Source organism: Balaenoptera musculus, chromosome 2 (genome assembly GCF_009873245.2).
Source record: "Balaenoptera musculus isolate JJ_BM4_2016_0621 chromosome 2, mBalMus1.pri.v3, whole genome shotgun sequence".
Lineage (NCBI taxonomy): Eukaryota > Metazoa > Chordata > Mammalia > Artiodactyla > Balaenopteridae > Balaenoptera > Balaenoptera musculus.
Genome location: NC_045786.1, coordinates 123,154,850 through 123,174,991, shown reverse-complemented (window position 1 = coordinate 123,174,991; position 20,142 = coordinate 123,154,850). Strand labels below are relative to the sequence as shown.

General features: G+C 33.5%; 1 protein-coding gene across 2 annotated transcripts in view; it reads left to right on the top strand.

The window, feature by feature from the left end:
- The window catches only part of MDGA2 (MAM domain containing glycosylphosphatidylinositol anchor 2), an 801,291-nt gene that overhangs the window by 512,792 nt on the left and 268,357 nt on the right, over nt 1-20,142 (top strand). For both annotated transcript variants that reach the window (XM_036839763.1, XM_036839756.1), the window contains exon 5: nt 7,949-8,081. In XM_036839763.1, the coding sequence (XP_036695658.1) occupies nt 7,949-8,081 (133 nt within the window). The remainder of the gene's footprint in view (nt 1-7,948; nt 8,082-20,142) is intronic.

Below are 20,142 nucleotides of genomic sequence, written 5' to 3'. Positions count from 1 at the left end.
TCTTGTGTATTGTAATTACACCATCTAATTACAAGACCGAACATATTTACATCAATTATGTAATTAGTTATAATTAGGCTAATTAGACTAATTATACAATTAGACAATAATCAACTGAAAATTCCTTTTTACAAATCATGGAAATTCACATGAAAAAAGACTTCCAGTATCACAGAATATTAAATTTATATGTTCAACAAAATAAATTAATATTATGCAATAAAACAGTTATAAGTAGTAAAGTCTAAATCATTATAAATATACTCATATGTATACGTACATGCCATTTGATAGCATATGTATATGCACACACATGTTTTATATATTCTCTATTTTGTTATACATTATGATATATTTTTAAAAAATATTCTGAGCTTTGGGAGTTGTTTATTGAGAGGAAGAGAGTCAGCCTGAATGCTTTCCTCATTTCCTGAATGTGGTGAATTAATTGAGTGGGGTTCAAATTCTTCCTTAACTCTGCCTGTTATTTTCTACATTCCTTTTACAGATTTTGTCTGTATTAGCCCCTCTCCCTCTTTGACATACTACATAGAGGAATCTTACATATTAACCTAGGTGGCTGTCTCGTAAGCTCAGACACCTTGGTAACTTGTTTCCTGACTGCAAGATGTAAATCATCTTAGTTCACCCAAAACGATTCTCCAGTCAAATGAGAGCTGAACTATGGGCAATTGTGGACCTAGAATTCACAGTAAAAGTTATTCCTCCATTTTGTCTGTCCTTCTCATGTGTCCACTTTGCTGCTCTGATCTGCATAAGAATTAACTACGATATGCTGTGCACAAACCGTTATATTTATTGGACTATATTTTTTGGTCTTTAAAGAGTGGGAGTCATCTCAACAGTAAGGCCGTTTAAGCCTTAAAATCTCAATTACTACCCAATTTGTAGTCTTTACTTTTGGATAACATAAACAGTAGCAGCATTCCTAATCACAAGAACTTAGGTATATAAAATATTTCCAGAATGCATCTACTACAAAAATGACCTCTGTATTTTAATGGCCATAGCTTCATTGCTGTTGGTTCAAATGTACTTGATTGTTTTATCAGTCCCTTGGGGCTTACTTCCCATTTACATGCTCTTGCTAATAATTGACTGTTCAATTCTTCTGTGGATGGCCCCTAGCTCAGCTTCTCAAATCTGTCTTTCAGCTTACCCTAATATAAAGATTTTTTTTTTATTGTTATTACTACTGTTAGAGTCAATGTGGCTCAAAAAGGTTTACTGAAAACATTATGTGCAGGACAGTGAGTTGGCTCTGTTCTTTTCTTGTCAGCAATCTTGACTAAGTTGATAGCATGCAAAGCACTGCACAAATGGCAGGAATGGAATTTAAAGTGGCCTTATCTTATACAATGGAAAAGGCAGTATTAATATAAATATATAATGTAAATGACAGAAAACATATATAAACATATAAACAAATACAACTGGTACAGACAAAACATTAACTCAGAAAATAGAAAGAATGTAGGAAAAATACTTTTAGAGACTGTCTCAAGGGTAAGAGCTTTTAGTTTGAAAACTCTTCCTTGAAATAATGGCTGTATGGAAATATTCAAAATAACTGTAGGGGCATTTGTTGTTTAATGGGTATACAGCTATGGTGAGTGGAAATCATGTTTAAAATATTTTCCAACAAGAGAGGGCAGGTTTTGAAAAAAAATAATAATCAGGTAGACAAGTGGCATTCAACACCAAATAAGTAGTATTAGAATAAATTAAAACCTACTCTCACAGCCCATCTAGTCTGGCCTCTTCCAGGCTCTGAAATTTAATGTCAATCAATTGTCTTAATTTCTCTATATTCCAGCCACATTGATTTTCTATCTAACCCTCCAACAGGGCAACCTTACTGCTGTGTTAGGTCTCCTCAGTTTTGGTTCCTACTATCTTTATCATACTATATGTGATAACTCATCTTTCAAACATCCTTCTAGTCATTCAAGTTTCAGCTCAAAAGCCTTAGAGATACCTCTCAGAATATCCTATCCAGAATAGCTCACCACATCTCCATCTCTCTATCACATACCTTGTTTGATTTACTTGACAGCATTTAATACTTGTAAAAATCATTCTCTGTCTTTGTTTACATATTTATTGTTTCAAACGTAAAGTTTAATGTATTTTTCACTGTGTTCCCAGCATTTGGAAAGTACTTAGAGTAAGGCTATAGTTAATTTTGTCTAAACATTTTTTCATTGAAATATTACATATATATAGAAAAGTACCTGAAACATAAGTGTATAGCATGATGCATTTTTTCACAGAGATCAGATTTCGCTTCGTAACGTGAATATCAAGAAACAGAACTTTCGAGCACCTCCTCTATGGTTGTAGTTAATTTAAGTCAAGAAACTGACGATCATAAAATTTGATAGACAGGAAGTGTGGCATAACATTTGAAAGAATTTGAAAGGATTGACTTTCTGTGATACAATTTATATTTTTTTACAAAGAATAGGGAGAAGCAAGAGAATTGACAGTGTATTTATTCTAGTAGTGCAAGTAAAAATATTTAATTGTAGAAAAATTACAGAGAAAGAATCAGACAGTTTCCAATTGATTATTAATGTGGCAAGTATTATAGAAAGGGCAGAGAAATTACAAAGTAATAAGAATGATACAAGAACTATAGCATCATACGCATAGGACAGAATGCATAGTGGGAAAAATGAAGTCTAATTTTTATAGATTTTATATTTTTGTACCTTTTATTTTTAAAAGTCATTATGATTATATATTATAACTACATTACTTCTTACAGAATATTATGAGTGGGAAGACCAATTTTAAGTATATCCTGTCAACCAACAAATATTTATTAAGCAATGGATATAAAAGGCTCCCTATTAGGTGTTATTAGAGATATAAGATAACTCTGCCCCTAGGGCCCTCATGATTCAGTTAAAGAACATAAGTCAACACATTGAATGATAATTTCATAACCAAATACTCAATAGTGAGTTATAAATAGATATTTTGGTATAAAAATGAAATAGAAGTTCCAAAGGAAGAGAATTTACTTCTAACTGAGAAGGTCAGAAAAGAGTTACAGAGTAGATACAGATTTTTTTGAACTGCACTTCGGTTTAGACGGGAACAGAAAAAGATTCATATCAAGGGATAGTTTTATTAAAAAAACAGAGTTGAAATCATAAAAAGACATCTTAAAATAGGGATTAAACTAATTTGATGGGGATAAATATTAAATAAAAATAATAAATTAATACATAATAAATAAACTAATTTGTGTGAGGAATAAGAAAAAAGTAAATTTGCTTAGACTGCATAGAGTTTCAAATGACACACTAAAGGTTTTTGAAATAACCTTTCAGAGTAGGAGAGCTATTTAGGGTTTTCTAGCATGAAAATGACATGATGAAGGCAAGTATTGTGGCAGCATGCAGAGAGATTAGAATAAAGGAGAGCAACAGTTCTCGATACTAGGCAGTACATTACCTTAGCCGAAATAAGCTCTCAAGCCGTATTCATTAAATCAGTGGTTGATGAGGGACTACAGCAAATATCATGCCTATAGATTGAAAAGCAAAGGTCATTCGTGAAAGAAAAACTAAAGAATAATCTAAGGCACTTGATGCCATTGAATGTGGGGGAATGAGAAACAGTGAAGAGTGAATGATGACATGAGTCTTGAGTCTGGATTAGAGGAGAATGATAAGGTGATCATTAAAAAGTAGCACAACATCAGAAGAGAAAATTTATATGAGGTGATGCAGTGAGTGTAAGTGGAATGGAATGGTGAACTCATTGAGTTTGATATGACATTGTATGTCTTACTGATGAAAATCTTCGTCAGTCAGTTATCGAAGAACTTAGGTTAGAGGTCAGAGGTATAGATAGAGGTGGTGGAAGAGGACATGCATAGAGAGGTCAAGGGGAATCCAAGAGAGAAAAAATTCAATCTAGACACAGAAGAGACAAGTCTAACTTGTTTGTTGGCAAAGTGTGTAGTGGCTTTTTTGGGGGTAAGGGCTCTGTAATGCAAGAAGAAGTCGATAAATGTAAACAACAACAAAAATAATGGTCAAAAAGAATTAGAAAACCAGGATAGATTATCTTAAGAGATCCAGATGGGGTGGGGAGAAACTCAAGTGCAAGAATGTAATGGCTAGCAAACATTGCAACTAAAAGGACAGGAAAAGTTTTGAAAAGCAGGATTTCATTAATTACAATACTATTGGTGATGGTTTTTAAGTGTGATATATTTTTTTTTTTTGCTTAGAAATTTGTCAGGTATCTATATATAAATGCTAATTGAAACCATGATAATGCATCAGATTGCTCTAGGAATATAGTATAGTAGAAGATTGCAGACTAAAATTTGTATAGTAGATAGAAAATGAAATAGAATACAACCAAAAAGTGTCTAAATTATTATATTTCTAATTTTTTACCTACACACAAGGAACTGTCAAAATTGCAAAGGTAATCTAAAGTGTTAGAAGTAAGCAGAGAAGTACAGAAGCATAAAAAAGAAATAAAGATTTATTGAATTTTAACAAAAGAGCATTATTAATGACATTAGAAGATACAGTTTCAGCAAAGTGTTGAAATAGTATCCAGAAAATATGGATTAAAAAATAATTTGTCAGTGGAAACAGAAACAAGAAATACTGGCAGAATATGATTAATTCTATGTGAATAAAGAGACTTTATCATTAAATACGCATCTAAATGGCACTGTTCATCCTCTGCATATATTTGAGAATTGTTATCACTGCATGATTCCTTTTAGAATATTGACTATGTATATTAACATCTGTTGAGTTCATATCAGGTACCAAGCAGATAATAAATTCTGGATAAATAAATATGCATAAAGCAAAACCCTGAGTGGTGAACGATAAGTAGTCATAGTACTTTTAATTGCAAAAGTATTCATTTAAAAAGTGTCTCTCTACGCTAAGTCCTGTACTAGGTGCTTAGAACATAGTGCTGAGAACAAGACAGACATAATCTCTGCCCTCTAGATACTTACTGGCAAGGGGAGGAGTATGGCAGAAAATAAATCTATTACCAAAATAAGTGGAAAAGTGAGACTGTGTTATAGAAAGATATAAGCAGAACTCATAAAAATGAATTTCTCCTTTTCCAGAAAGTAAGGAAAGACTTACCTGTGGAAGTGAGGAGTGTTGGGATTTAAGAATGAGATGAAATTGATTAGGCATAGAGAGGTGAGGAACCAGGCATATGTAAAGGGTCTGTGGCCAAAGGAAGCTGAATGTGTGTAAGGCATTACAAAAATGAGAGGAGACTGGGGAGGCAAGGAGAATGCAGGTCATATAGGGTTGACAGTCATGTTAACAACTGTTACGTTTATGTTAAGGACAATACCATTGTTATTCCTGTGATTTAAGCAGAGAAATGGCATGATCAGATTTCCATGTTAAAAAAAAGTCCTGATTCTAGATTAGAGGATCATGCTTGCTTGGATTCTTAAACTATACCAAGCACAATCAGAAATTTCTCAGCTGAATGTTGGGTTTAGAGCATTACTTTTAAAAATAAATAAAAGAATGTTCAGAATTGAACATGTTGAAAGGTCAATAAAATCTGAGATAGAGATACTGAATATATGAATAAGATGTAATAATTGAAAGCCTAAGATTCCTGTTAACTAAAGAAGAAAGAGTAGATTTAGACTTGAAGTCCATTTTTGCATATGTTGAGTTTTAGGTACCTATGAGACATCAAAATGGACATATTGAGGTAAAAAATTGGCATATACGTCTAAAACTTGAGGGAGAATTTTGGAATAGGGATAAAGACTTGAGGGGGGCCAGGAATAAATTCATCAGGCTTGTAGTATAAATTCATCAGCAAGGATAAAATCATTTAAGGGAATTTTATAAAGTGTGATTAACTGTAGAACAAATAGAATTCCAGAGAATACCAACAGTTAATTAAGTGTTGAGAGGAGAAAGAAAAGTGAAGAAATCTAAGCAACAACAGTCAAAGAGGTAGGAGGAGTAAGATGTATTATCTCATTCAAAAAACTATCTGAGTCAGCAGGTTCTAGTATAACATTCTTTCAACTATGCTTTGTAACTAAGCACACTTTTATATGCATTGTATATAGTTAATATAAATGAGAACTCTGTAATACTTTGAGAGCATGTTTTAAAATTTGGGCTGGCCAAAAAGTTCGTTCGGATTTTTCCATAAGCTATTATGAAAAACTCGAACAAACTTTTTGGCCAACCCAATATAAATTCTAGAACCATACACTCTGACTCTGTGTATATTCCTGTGGGGTGTATTTGCGTCTGTTTATACAGAAAAAAGGCAATGTCTTTCCTAAAGAAAAATTGAAAGATAGAAGATTATTATTTATCCCACTGAGGAAAATGCTCAAGGTGTGACTGTTTTAAGACTGAATTTTGACAATGAATGAAAGGAATTATGGCCAAATACCCATGCACACTGAAGGAAAGACTCATTTGACATTTGGAAAACTCTGTGTGCCTGCATATGTGTGGGCAAGCTTTTTTTTCTGCAACTGAACAGGCAGTGTCTTTATGTATTAAATCACTAAATATTCTGATTCTTCTGAATAGTGTATCAAAGTATTGCAATTTTTAGGACTTGAATGATGTTACTTAAGTAAAATAAAAGAAACACATGGTTCTGTACAGATGTTATCTGGAAAAAATTAACATTTTAAAAATGCTCTACCAAATATGATGTCATTGGGAGACTTTTTACCATCTCCATAATTAAGTTACTTGTGAAAGGAACTATTTTGAGAGATGCATTAATAACTTTAGATGGTAAAGAAATCCCAGGAGACCTTATTTGAATTGGGCAGGTTTTTTCCTCTTCTTCTTGTTGTTGTTTGTTCTTTTTATCTTTTGAACAATTTCAGTGTTTTTGCATGGTCTTTTTTGGCTCATCAAGAGTGTGTAAGATTTTTTTTTTTTTAATTTTATTTATTTATTTATTTATTTATGGCTGTGTTGGGTCTTCGTTTCTGTGCGAGGGCTTTCTCTAGTTGTGGCAAGTGGGGGCCACTCTTCATCGCGGTGCGCGGGCCTCTCACTATCGCGGCCTCTCTTGTTGCGGAGCACAGGCTCCAGACGCGCAGGCTCAGCAATTGTGGCTCACGGGGCCAGTTGCTCCGCGGCATGTGGGATCCTCCCAAACCAGGGCTCGAACCCGTGTCCCCTGCATTGGCAGGCAGATTCTCAACCACTGCGCCACCAGGGAAGCCCTGTAAGATGTTTTTGACCACTTGCCTGATTTGAGTCTATCTGCAATTTTGCAGATTTACCCAGGAGACTTAAACCTTGAATTCCTGAACATAAAGTAACACAAATAATAATAATATAGAAACACTCATGAATACTTTTTTTTTTATGAATACTTTTTAAATGCAGTTTAAGATTTATCATCTGTCATTGCTCCATATACACAAAATATTTATGTATGTTTAATTTAATTATCTATCATTAGATTGACCTCATTAACTTTGTTTTACCAACAGTGTTTCATTTATTGGCTCTTCAGAATCCTTTTCTTTCATAACATTTCATGTTGAAGCCTGCATAGGTTACAGTGTTTGTTGAATAAACTCCATTATTAAGTACACTGTTCTGATCTTTGCATAATAATTTGCATAACTACCACCAGAAATAGATTTCCCCCCTTAGGAAGCTAGTTTGCAAAAAAAAAAAAAAAAGCTATGAATTTTCATTGTAGTCAGTTTTTATCTCCAAGCACATTACAGTTTGATTTTTAAATGTGATAGTTTTTTTTTTGGTTTTAATTTAGGGTATTTTCCTTAAAAAATGGCAATCTGCCATATTTTGATAATATAATTTTAAATACAGTGCCATGATTCATCCATTTATTAATTTTGGTTACCATTGACTTTTTCTAATGACTTTTTCTACATTTTCAGGGTGAAACAAAGATATTAAAACTAAAGAATCTTCGACCTCAGGACTATGCTAATTATAGCTGCATTGCTTCAGTGAGGAATGTATGTAATATTCCTGATAAGATGGTGTCATTTAGACTTTCCAATAAAACAGGTACGGAACTACCCCTGAATGTTTTATTTCTGTTATCCACAACAAATGTTTAAAAAGTCTCTTTAACTTTTTTATACACCAAATGATTTCTATAGTATATGTAAGGAACAAGGCATCTTTTCTTTCCAGAAAATTCTGTAGTATATAAAAAACTTTTAAGTGGACACTATAAAATTTAATTGCAATATGCTCCCATGTAATATGTTTGTTTATACAGCAAGCAAAATTATAGTTCCTTAAAATAATGTATTCATAAATGTCACAAGCCAGCCTATATTCTGTTCAAAGAAATTGCTGAGAAATATTAGATTTTTCATATGAAAATTTGTGCTCTAAATTGCTAAAAGTGTTTTGTGATTCCAAAACTGAGTAAAAGAACCTTTTTCTTACTCTGTTTCATGTCAAGAAAGCTAATTGGTAATTTCAGGTAGGTGTTTTTAGGAAAGTATTTTTGTAGAAAATGTCAAAACATTAGCAAGACTGCAACTTATGTTAGCCTGTGTTTAGTAATATAGACCTCAGAATAATTGCAAACATATTAAGAAGAAATGTCTAAGTGAAAGAGCAAAGAGAGCATGTGAATGAACTATCTTTTGTAAGGTTGTATATAAAGAAGCACTTAAAAATTAGAATTTGAACAGGTTTTGAGAAATTTTCATTGGCAATTAATATGAATTTTTACTCTTAAATCATTATATTAAAATATAGAGTTTTAAAGGTACTTTTCCCATTAACAAAAACCTTGAAAAGTGTGGGCTTTGGTGTTCCTTGGTTTGGGTCCCAGTTCTGTCACTTATTAGCTCTTGGATCTTGTTGAGCAAGTCACTTCACTCTTCTTTGCCTCAGTTTCCTCATAAACTCATAAACTTATAGGAAGGAATTACTGAGTTGATGTATATAAAGCATGTGGAACATACTTTATTTATTCCTCTGACAATGAGCTAGTAGTTAGCAACCCCATCCAGCTCATTTGGTGGAAAGATTAAACCTAGGACTTTCTGCAAAGATGAAATCTTGTGTGCTCATACGTTGATTCATCAACATGTGTTCCACTGAGTTGTTCAAATTTTGAAAGGTCATTCTTTTATTTATTCATTCATTTATTCATGCATTTATTCATCAGAAACTTACTGTGTTCCTATTATGGGTCAGCAATGATAGGCACAGGGCTATTGGCTAAGATGTAAATCGCCTTAAACTAGAGAAATCCTCATTAAGCACTGGATAAAAGTATTAGAGGAAATTAAAAGCAGAATGTGGCAGACAAAAACTTTATCAAGAAAGATGAGAAGGACTTGATGAAAACTGTGTTGCAGGAAAAAATAGAATTATAAAATCTTGCTGGCCCTAAGACTTATAAAAGTTAATAATTTCATTTCACTTAAAAGAACAAATAGGATATTGAGAAATAAAAATCAGTTATTAATGTAAGAACTTGGTGTGATTACATTATTCTTCTTGGCATGAACTATTTTGTGAATTATTATAACTGATTTTGTTTTTCTTAGTTTCTTTAATGTATTTTTAGAATACACATGATTCAGAGAGAAAAATTAAAAATTAAATGGAAGTAGGTCCTATGGGATGGGTAAAGGCATTGCAGTGTGTCAATGGAGATAGTCCATAAACAATCTATGATAGGAATATAAAAGAGTTTTATTTGAGCCAAAATGAGGACTATAGCCCAGGAGACACAGATTCAGGAAGCACCTGAATTGTGTTCCACCAGGCTGCAAAATGGGGGATGCTTATAAAGGCAAAATTACGTAAGTTGTTTGTCAAGAATTAGAATTGGAGCTGGCAAGAAGTAAGGGTGCTTGTTAAGCAAGTATTGGTTGGGGTCTGAAATGGTTGCACAGTTATAAGGGAAGACCTTGAGACCATAAGGTTGCAGCTTGCTGCTGCTTGCAGATGTCATTTTGAGAACAATTGATGGTGTGCTTGAGTCTGATACAGTTCATAAAATTCAAGTTCCCAATGATGCAGGAATGTGTCTGAAACCACATCCACAATGGCCACCTGGCTCCATCCTGGATGCCTGAAACACAGTTACTCCATTTTGATTTTTAAATTCATTCTTTTCTTTAATGGTTAAAGCAGACATACAATGCATGTTGACAGGCCATAAGGTAGGCTGTTCTAGTTCAAGCCAAATCATGTTTAAGCCAGACTGACTTCCCCATACCTCAATGTGTGTGAAAATTTCTTCCATCCAGTGGAATGAAAAATAACATAATAGTGGTATATTATTACTTATGTTACAACCTTTCACTTGAGAAATACTTTATTAATTTTAAAAGTACTTCATGTTTATTATTTTAGTTTATCTTTATAACTACTGGGATGTAAACAGGTGGATTTTTTTTTTTTTTTTTTGCCATGTGTTTTCCTATCACCTGACACGTAATAAACTGGCCTGTAGCAATTGAAGTATCTTCATTGGGACCTACTGTATAGCACAGGGAGCTCTGCTCAATACTCCGTAGTAACCTAAATGGGAAAAGAACTTGAAAAAGAATAGATACATGTATATGTATAACTGAATCACTCTGCTGTACACCTGAAACTAACACAACATTGTTAATCAACTATACTCCAATATAAAATTAAAATTTTAAAAAGTATCCTTATTGGGTTATTTTGAGGATGAACTGAATTAACACAAACAAAAAGTCTTTAAAGACCAAGGTACAATGAAATTATATTTAATATTTTTATGTTGAACAAATGTGTGATTTTATTATTTTCTAATTCCCCACAGCTAGTAACCAAGGGGAGGGGACAAGATTGATCCCAGTGTTGGAAGGGTTATTTTAAAATAGGAGACTGACTAGCTACTCAAAATTTTTGTGGAGCTGAGAAAATGATCTTAAATCTCAGCCATAGTGTTTTAGTAGGAATAAAGAAGGACTTCTTAAAGTGGAAAGGAGAAAATTATCAGAAGAGGTGACAGACTTTCCAACTCCTGACATCTTGTAAAGCAGCTGGGTGACTATTTCTAAGATGATTTTTAACAATTATCAGCTCAGAAAACAGAGATTTGACTTCTTGTCCTATGAAGAGCACAAGATCACTTTCAGCTTTCTGGTCCATTATTTTTTAAGCAAAAATATTATATATCTAGACTGAGCAAACAAAATAAACTATTATTCTCTTTTATAAACTCACAAAATTTTAGATTGACAGTCATTACAAAATGAGCTTCAGAGTTATGGTAAATAATTGGGTTTAAAAATATAAGCTAGTACCTTGTTTGACTCTTCAATAACTATAATCAGGTATGTCATGTGCTTGGTGCTTTACATATTCAAACCAGGTTTGCTTCAGCACTTTTCCCATCTGGCTGTGCACAAAATAGGGAGAGTTTGTGCATTTCAAATAGGTGAAATCATTGAGGTAGCTCTCAGAGTACACCAGGAATAAATTAAGCGTTCATCATCTCCATGCAAACAGGTCTATAAACTAACAAATAAGTTCATTGCTTTTCTAACATCAGAAGAAGATCCTAAGTCACCATTGCCATAACCAACATGAGAGTCAGGTGCTCTTTAAGTTTTCCCTCTTGTGAATCTCTAAGTGAGAGAGATAAAGTTCCCATATTTTTAACTCATGGTTTGCACAACGTCAAGGAAAATGTGTAACTTATTGAGGGGGAGAATATTCTACAATATTATAAATACTGTAATACGTTTGATTAATCTCTGTTAATATACTTAGGAAAGTGTAACTTTGGAACTAATTTTTGGAATAGAGATCAAATAATTGACTAAAAAATGTATTTTTGGTACAGACAAAATTTCACTTTAACATCTCTATAGTCAAATAAACTTTTAAATTTCAAGCAGTCTATTGACCTGATTTGCACAATGCCCAAATGACACAGCATATGAAGACAGAAACAATGTCTGCTGTAGATAAGGATTTCTAAAAGTTTTTTGCAGCAGAACAGTTGTATCATGGAGTACAGATTCCTGGGCCCATTCCATACCTACTGAATTAGACTTTCTGGGGAGTGACCTGGCAATGTATATATTTAAACAAGTGTAAATAATTGCTTTGGAAAACAAATGTCTTTGTTATCAGTCATGTTTTCCATGACCCCATTACATTTTGTGAATAGGAATTTTTGTTAATAAAAATCAATTTCCTAGAACTGCTTAAAAAAGCAATGTCTAGGCATCATTTTAAAAGTCAGTGTCATCTATAGATTTACCAATAATGTGTTTTCTTAACTTTCTTACTCTTAATTGACATCATAGTGGAGCTTATAACTGTATATCTGTCATGGAGTGTCCAATCATTTGTTGGCCCCTGTTGATTACTTGCCATGCTATGAAAAATCTTCTGTTACATAAATGTCATTATTTATCATACTAATCTAATTATCTGAGACCTTATCAAGAACAATTCACAGAATTTTATAAAACATAAAATGTTATGTTCATTTATTTCTTGTCATGCACACCCCCTGACCAATTGGCATAATTTTGTAGCAGGGTCTAAAAGTTGTTTTGATTGTTTTTCTACTCCCATTTGGAAGAAAATGAATATTGGCTCTTAATTGGTAAATTCTTAATTTAGTTGTATTTTTCATAGTTTATTAAAATAAACCTATTAAAATTTGTAAATTTAGAAAATTTTAAAATACAGGTATATTTTAAATTATCATAATTATGGTAACTATAAACTATTTGAAATTTCTCAGATTATGTGTATTTCTAACATGAGGGCACCTACAAATTATGATTTTAAAAAATTAATTTATTTTAATATATTTCAGGCAGTTATATGTTGATGACTCATGATTTCAAAGGCAAATAAGAATTAATTATGTTATTTATATTAGGATGAAATACAAACTTTGTACCTGCTTGAGAGGTTATGATGAATTCTATAAAGAAATGGGGCAGGTGGGGCTAATTTTACTTAATTATATAGGTCCTTTGATTCAGTCTGCTCAAATTTAGCATTTATAAAATTATCCAGTTAGGATGCTTTCCATAAATGTGCATTACATCTAGGAACCAAGTCATTGAAATGTATTACTGGCTATAGAAATACGGAAACCTATACTCCCTTCTTCTTTTCCTCCCGCTCTCCTTTCTTTCTTTCTTTCTTTCTTTCTCTATTTTTTTCCCCTCCAATCTGTCTCAGTAAATTTTACCACGGAAAGAGATAGAGGTTAGGAAGCATCTCTGTTCCCTTTGTTAGACAACTATTATCTGTTCTTATTATTTTATATAACCTGTAGGGAAGTTGTTAATGTAAATGTTCAGCAATTGCTGTGAGACTCAATATAAAACTTTTTGTATGCTGTGATCTATTCATGGTAGTTCTCTTCTATGTTTAGAGGTATTTAAATTATCTGAGTGTTATGAAAAATAAAATAATGTTTCAGTTGTAGGAATTTCATAGAAATAATTGTCTGTAATAAGGATAGTGTGGACATAAACACCTCCTCTTGTAAAATAGTATGTCCATTGTCATAGATAGCCCATTTAAGGGCAAAAGGAAATGGCAGGAGAAACTTTGCTGTCATCATACCTGAGTACTAACTTCATGCATCTTTCTTAGCCATGTGGATATTTGAACTTCTTTCCTTCAAGCAAGCTCCACAGCATCTAGACAAACAGTAGCACCAATTATTAGACTCTACGTGTATTTTTTTCACCAACAATTACAGCTTTAAAGAAAGGCTATGTTTGTGAGAGATACTTAGTGTAAATACAATGACTTCCTGTATTAGTCTGCTTGGCTGCCATAACAGAATACCACAGACTGAGTGGCTTAAACCACAGAAATGTATTTTCTCACAGTTTGGAAGCCAGAAGTTCATGATTAAGGTGCAGTCAGGGTTGATTTTTGGTGAGGCCTCCCTTTCCTGGCCTGTAGTTGTCACCTTCTGATTGTGGCCTTTCCTCTGTGGTTCTTGGAGCGAGAGAGTAAGGAGCTCTGATGTTTCTTCTGACTCTAACGAGGACACCAGCTCTAGCAGATTAAAGTTCCACCTTTATCACCTCATTTAAATTTACTTAACCACCCTAAAGGCCCTGTCTTCAAATACAGTCACATTGAAGGTTAGGGCTTCAAAATACAAATTTGAGGGGAGCCACAATTCAGTTCGTAACACTTTAAAATGACTGAAAATGGCCTCTGCATTTAGGATTCCTTTTCTTTTAAAATTTCAGATATAAGTTCATAATATATGTTACATCAAAGGAAGAAAATGAATCAGCCATTTAAAGGAAAGAGTCTACTCTTCAGTAGATTCTCAACCTAAAGAGGGAACTCTACTGAGAGTATGTGTGGTCCTGTATTCTTAACTTTGGGGAAATAGGAAGGAATAAACTGTAAAGGAAGAAGGTAAAATGAAACTTTAGTGAGGGACAAAGATCACTTTTGTAATAGTATCATAATAAAATTTTAAAAGACTGGACAAAGTATTAAAATATGGATACAAATGATGTGTCAGTGAATCTGCACTTTTTTTTTCTAATTTTCTTTTTTATGATGGAGAAGTTAGTATGTGAAGCAGAAGAAAGAAACAGGAGGAAGAAAAGGGAAAAGAAACAGAAAAAATGTTTTATCTTTTCATGTACTAAAACATTGGGAATATGAATGCCTTAGTAGATTTTTTTTATTATAGGTAATGCAGATTTTCTAAACAATAGTATTTATAACTACAGATACCAACAGAATACAAAGAATAGTATTAGAATATTGTTGATAGGCCATATCGTTAGAGAATGAGATGTTTCCTATAACTCTCTTGCAAGAATTTTGACATTCAAAAACCTAAGGTTCGGGGCTTCCCTGGTGGCGCAGTGGTTGAGAATCTGCCTGCCAATGCAGGGGACACGGGTTCGAGCCCTGGTCTGGGAAGATCCCACATGCCGCAGAGCAACTGGGCCCGTGAGCCACAACTGCTGAGCCTGCGCGTCTGGAGCCTGTGCTCCGCAACAACAGAGGCAGCGATAGTGAGAGGCCCGTGCACCGCGATTAAGAGTGGCCCCCGCTCACTGCAACTAGAGAAAGCCCTCGCACAGAAACAAAGACCCAACACAGCCAAAAATAAGTAAATAAATAAATAAATTTATTTTAAAAAAAACAAAAAACCTAAGGTTCAAATTTTGTTTTTCTCAAATTGGAGTTGTAATTTAGCGTCTCTAAACTTACTTTTCCCCTCCCCAAAATAGGGATAACACAGAGATCCATATTATTTGGTTTTATAGGCTGTAAATGCTATTAAATGGAAAACTTTTAGAAGAGATTCCAACACATAACAAATACAATAAATAGTAGTCATCATTGGGTTGTTAACCTTGATAATGGAAAGAAAGAATAAAATTGGTATCATCAGTAATCATGGAGAGATGATGACAAGAACCTTAGACTTTTGCTAGGATATGGTGTATAGCTTCAACCATTGATGACTAATCTTAAAATGAGTTCTCCATCCTTTTTAAATTATTTTCATCAGTGAGTAAATTAAATATTAATATTTTCCAGAAAAATATATAGAAATGAATACATATTCTGGCATATGTCTATCTAAACTATGATTGGCAGAAATGTGTAACATAAATATAAAATATTATTCTGTGAAATTAATAAGGGTACATAAGGAAAATTAAAGAAATTTGCAATTTTGTCGATATGTAATAGATTCTTCATCTGAGTGCTCTGTCATTTCCTACAGTAATTGAACGTATATATGCCCTATCCTCACTAATGTAGCTTCATAAATATGAAAATATAGGTGATGAATACACAGTGAATATGGGGACAGAAGCAATGGTTATTATGGGGCTTCAGCTTTGGTCTTCCTGATACTATTTTCAGAGAAACAAGTTAGCCCAGATTTTTCAAAATTCTATTACCATAGTAACAGGAAGTATGCATGTTTCTGGGATCTCTCTACGCCTATGCATTTTATTGTCCTAGCAATGAATTTTTCAGGTTCACTATATCCAAATTTATTCTTAGAGCATGAGCTCTTATATAAAATATCCCCCATAAACTATTAACTTGCCCAGAAGACATCATAACCCAGATACAGTAGATAGCTAAGCAAAGAAGATTAAAAAAACTGTTAAACAAATGAAAGGCAATGCTATCATATTTATTAAAAAGGGTGTAAATTATTGAAATGCTATCTCACAACTTAACCAAATACTTTGGAGCATGTCAAATAGTCTGTGTTTTAGGAAACATCTACAATAATTTATTGATCAGATTTTCCCAGCTTTACGTAGTTATTTTTCAAATGCTATTAGACTATAATTATAATTAAACAATTTAAAAGTTATTCGTAAGAATAAAGAAGTTCAAATCATGTGATATTTCTTTCAGTGAGTTGAGTGAGAATATGTTAAAATAAAGCAATAGAATTTTTATACACCTTAGAACACTTAATTTTTAATTTTACACTGCTTCTGATTGCAAATTTGTAGACCTTGGCTTAGTACTTGATAAGGTTCTATTGTTCTAGTGAAACTGCTGAGAATTGTGTTATTGTAGACAATTCAGTTACTAGAAATGCATTTTAGACTTTTTGTATGTTTTTTTGAGCTTGACACTTAGAACTTGTGATTTAGAATATCTTTATGATCATTCACTGACATTTGATTTTATACGTTACTGGATCTCATGATGAAGATACAATAATTTCCATAAGTGCATGTAGCTAATCCCATAATTTATTTACCCAAACTCCTAGAATAGATTATATCAAGGGATGGTCTTTAGGGTTCCCAACCATCCCTGTGTGTCCTGGACTCAGTGAAAGTCTCACATCCTATAATCTCAGGCAAACCAGTATAATTGGTCACTTAATGATCTAATCCACCATGCAGCCTACCCTCATATAGAATAGTCTTAATGTCAGTTGTTAATGCTGGTACATGTGCAGCCTTAAGCAGCTCTACGTAAAGAAGCATTTGTAAAAAAAACCAGGGTGTAGATCCTGACTCTCCCCAAGTGGTGGTGTGACTAAGTCCTTCAACTCTTTGAACCTGCTTTTTTTGCTAATTCATGTTGATAATGGGTTCTAGGTGGGCCACCAATTGATAGAAAATATTTACTCTCAGATTTCATTTTTATTTACCAAGTTAACATTAACAACAACAAAAACTTAGATTAAATGAGATGGCTGCAAAGAAGTAGATGCAGCTTCTATGTACACAGCTACTCGTGAGGCCCCGGGATTCATGCAAGCAAGTTTCAGGCTTGCAGAATTTGACAAGATTAATACCTCATTGTGCTGTTGTCCTTTTATACGTAAGGCTTACATTACTATCTATTCAAGAAAAAGATTTAGCAAATGAATAACCTCTGGACCTGATGCACCTATTTGAAGAAGTCTTTGCAAATCTTGGACTCTCAATATTTCTTTTACAAAAAGTCACTGTCAGGGAGGTTTTCATCTCATTCAAGAGAAGATGCATCGCTGGCCACTGTCCTGCCTCCAGCTGTAAGACATTTAAGAGTACAAATTTCCCCATAGAACCTTACCTCATTGCACATACTGTGAAGATATTAAATGAGATCGTATTTAAATTGCCTGGCAAATGTTGGGCTCTTAGTTTTATGGTATTGTGATTGTTAGATTAAAAAAAAATTACCTTTGTGAAGAAACTAATGAGGATTTCCAAAATCTCATTTAGCCCTTTGGTTGTCCTTTTTTATTTACTGAAAGTATCAGTGATACAATATAGTACTCTGTACTTTTCAGCAGAAATACTAAATCACAGCTAAATTCCAATTTGTTTCAATGGTTACAGAAGTAAGTGAATATCAAATATTGTATACTCATTAAGTATAAATTATCATATTACTAGTATGTACATTAGTAATGAGTAGATGTTTACATTAGGTCTGCAAGATTTTTATAAAGCCTTTTTGTAATACACTTACTTCCATAATGAAGAAATAGATACAATTTATGTTCTTACCCTTTCTTAAAATCAAGTATACTAATCAGTACCAGGTAAATGTGCATTTAAAAAAATTTTTAGGAAAATAGGAATTGACTATTATCTCATCAAAGAACACTTATAGAATACATTTTCTAGTTTAAAGAACAGGAAAAATGCAAACAGTTTTTTTGGGGGGGAGGGGTGAGCCATAAATATCTGCTTTTATCTCTGACATTCTAATATGATGAAATGCATGTATTATTGTTAAAACTTCATGCTAAAATATTTGTGTTTTCAAGGAGTCCTCTGACTTTAGCCACACTACTCATAGGATTTAACATCCTGTGTTGTGGCTAAGATTAGCCCTGTGGTCACTGTTAATATAGATTCATAGAGTTATTTGAGTCACAACTAGACATAATTTAAAAGATCCACATTGGTTCATGATGGCTTTGAATTAAATTTAAAAATTAAGGAAGTCCTTGTAGTAGTCCATACAGTGGGAGTAGGGTATCTCATGTATTCTTACAGGGACTGAAAGGAGAGAGGTGAGAGGTAGACTGGAGCATAATGGACAGGCAGAGTATCAGAAATGCATTAACATCAACCTTTTGACTATAAGTCCAGATGCAGCATGTACTTTTGGTTTGCTGTTGTGGCAGTTATTTCCAAAGCATCACAAAGATTTTGGCTTTTCCCTCAATTTTCATTTTCTGCAACATCTTTTCTGAGACATTTTTTTTCTGATAACAACATACTCTTCTTGATTTACTTGCTACTGTTCTATTGCTATAGAAAATAGGTTTGCCCAATTGTTTAGTAATATGGTTTAGTTTATGTTTTGAACAGCATTTCTTTCTGTCAGCTCCTTTTAGTCACTCTGCTTTAGTTGCTATATTGTACTACTTGAGCATTTTATTGACTGCATCCTTCAATCACATACCATCCAGTGAATGTGCTGTAAAGTCAACAGTATTGATTTCTGATAGACATACTGTGTAATAGAAATTTATTGATGGCAACCTTGTCCTTTTGTTCTATTAATGGTACCTATTTCCCTGCTTTGGCAAAAATGGAAATTATCAAGAAACCAGGAATAAAATTTTTGGCATAAATAGATGTGACAATTATATGAAGCTACTCTTTAAGTTTCACTTTGATTTGGCACTGCAACCCTGTGCACAACCGAGCAAGAGGCAGAATTTTTAGTCAGTCAAGTATAAAACATTACCACGTGGTGTTCTGCCTCTTTAGCAGCATCTGGCAACACCAGTTTGTTTTACTGAAAAGAGTTTATAGTTCTAAAAGGGTAAACTGGGGCTTCCCTGGTGGCGCGGTGGTTGAGAATCTGCCTGCCAATGCAGGGGACACGGGTTCGAGCCCTGGTCTGGGAAGATCCCACATGCCGTGGAGCAGCTGGGCCCGTGAGCCACAACTACTGAGCCTGAGCGTCTGGAGCCTCTGCTCTGCAACAAGAGAGGCCGCGATAGTGAGAGGCCCGCGCACCGCGATGAAGAGTGGGAAGAGTGGCCCCCACTCTCCGCAACTGGAGAAAGCCCTCACACAGGAATGAAGACCCAACACAGCCAAAAATAAAAATAATAAATAAATAATAAATAATAAACTAAAAAAAGTAAAATAAAATAAAATGGTAAAATATTGGCAATTTCATATAGTTTGACTTAACAGGTAACAATAGATAAGAAATTTCTTCAAAATGATTATCACGTATTGAGTGCAAATTAAAATATATATTTTCAAAGTGAAGAGAGAAAAAGACACAACAGGAAATAAATAAACAAAGCTATTGGAAAAACAAGCCATATAATATGGGTTCTTATAAATTTCCTGGGATTGAATCCACTAAGACAATTGCCTGGGAGGAACAAAATAGGGGAAAAGAAGCAAAACTCCTTCTATTCTTACCATATCTTTCTAATTCTCTTGGTTTTGATCATGAATACTTAATAACTAAAGTCCTGCCTCATTGCATTTTGTCTTTCAGCTTTAAAATTAGCTCAATCTGAAAAAATTGTAAAGTTTATGTCTTTCTCATTTTGGAACCATAAGCAAAAAGCGATTAGATGTGATGTCCATATAGAGTTACGACACTATGGACTATACAAAAATATGATACTACATTT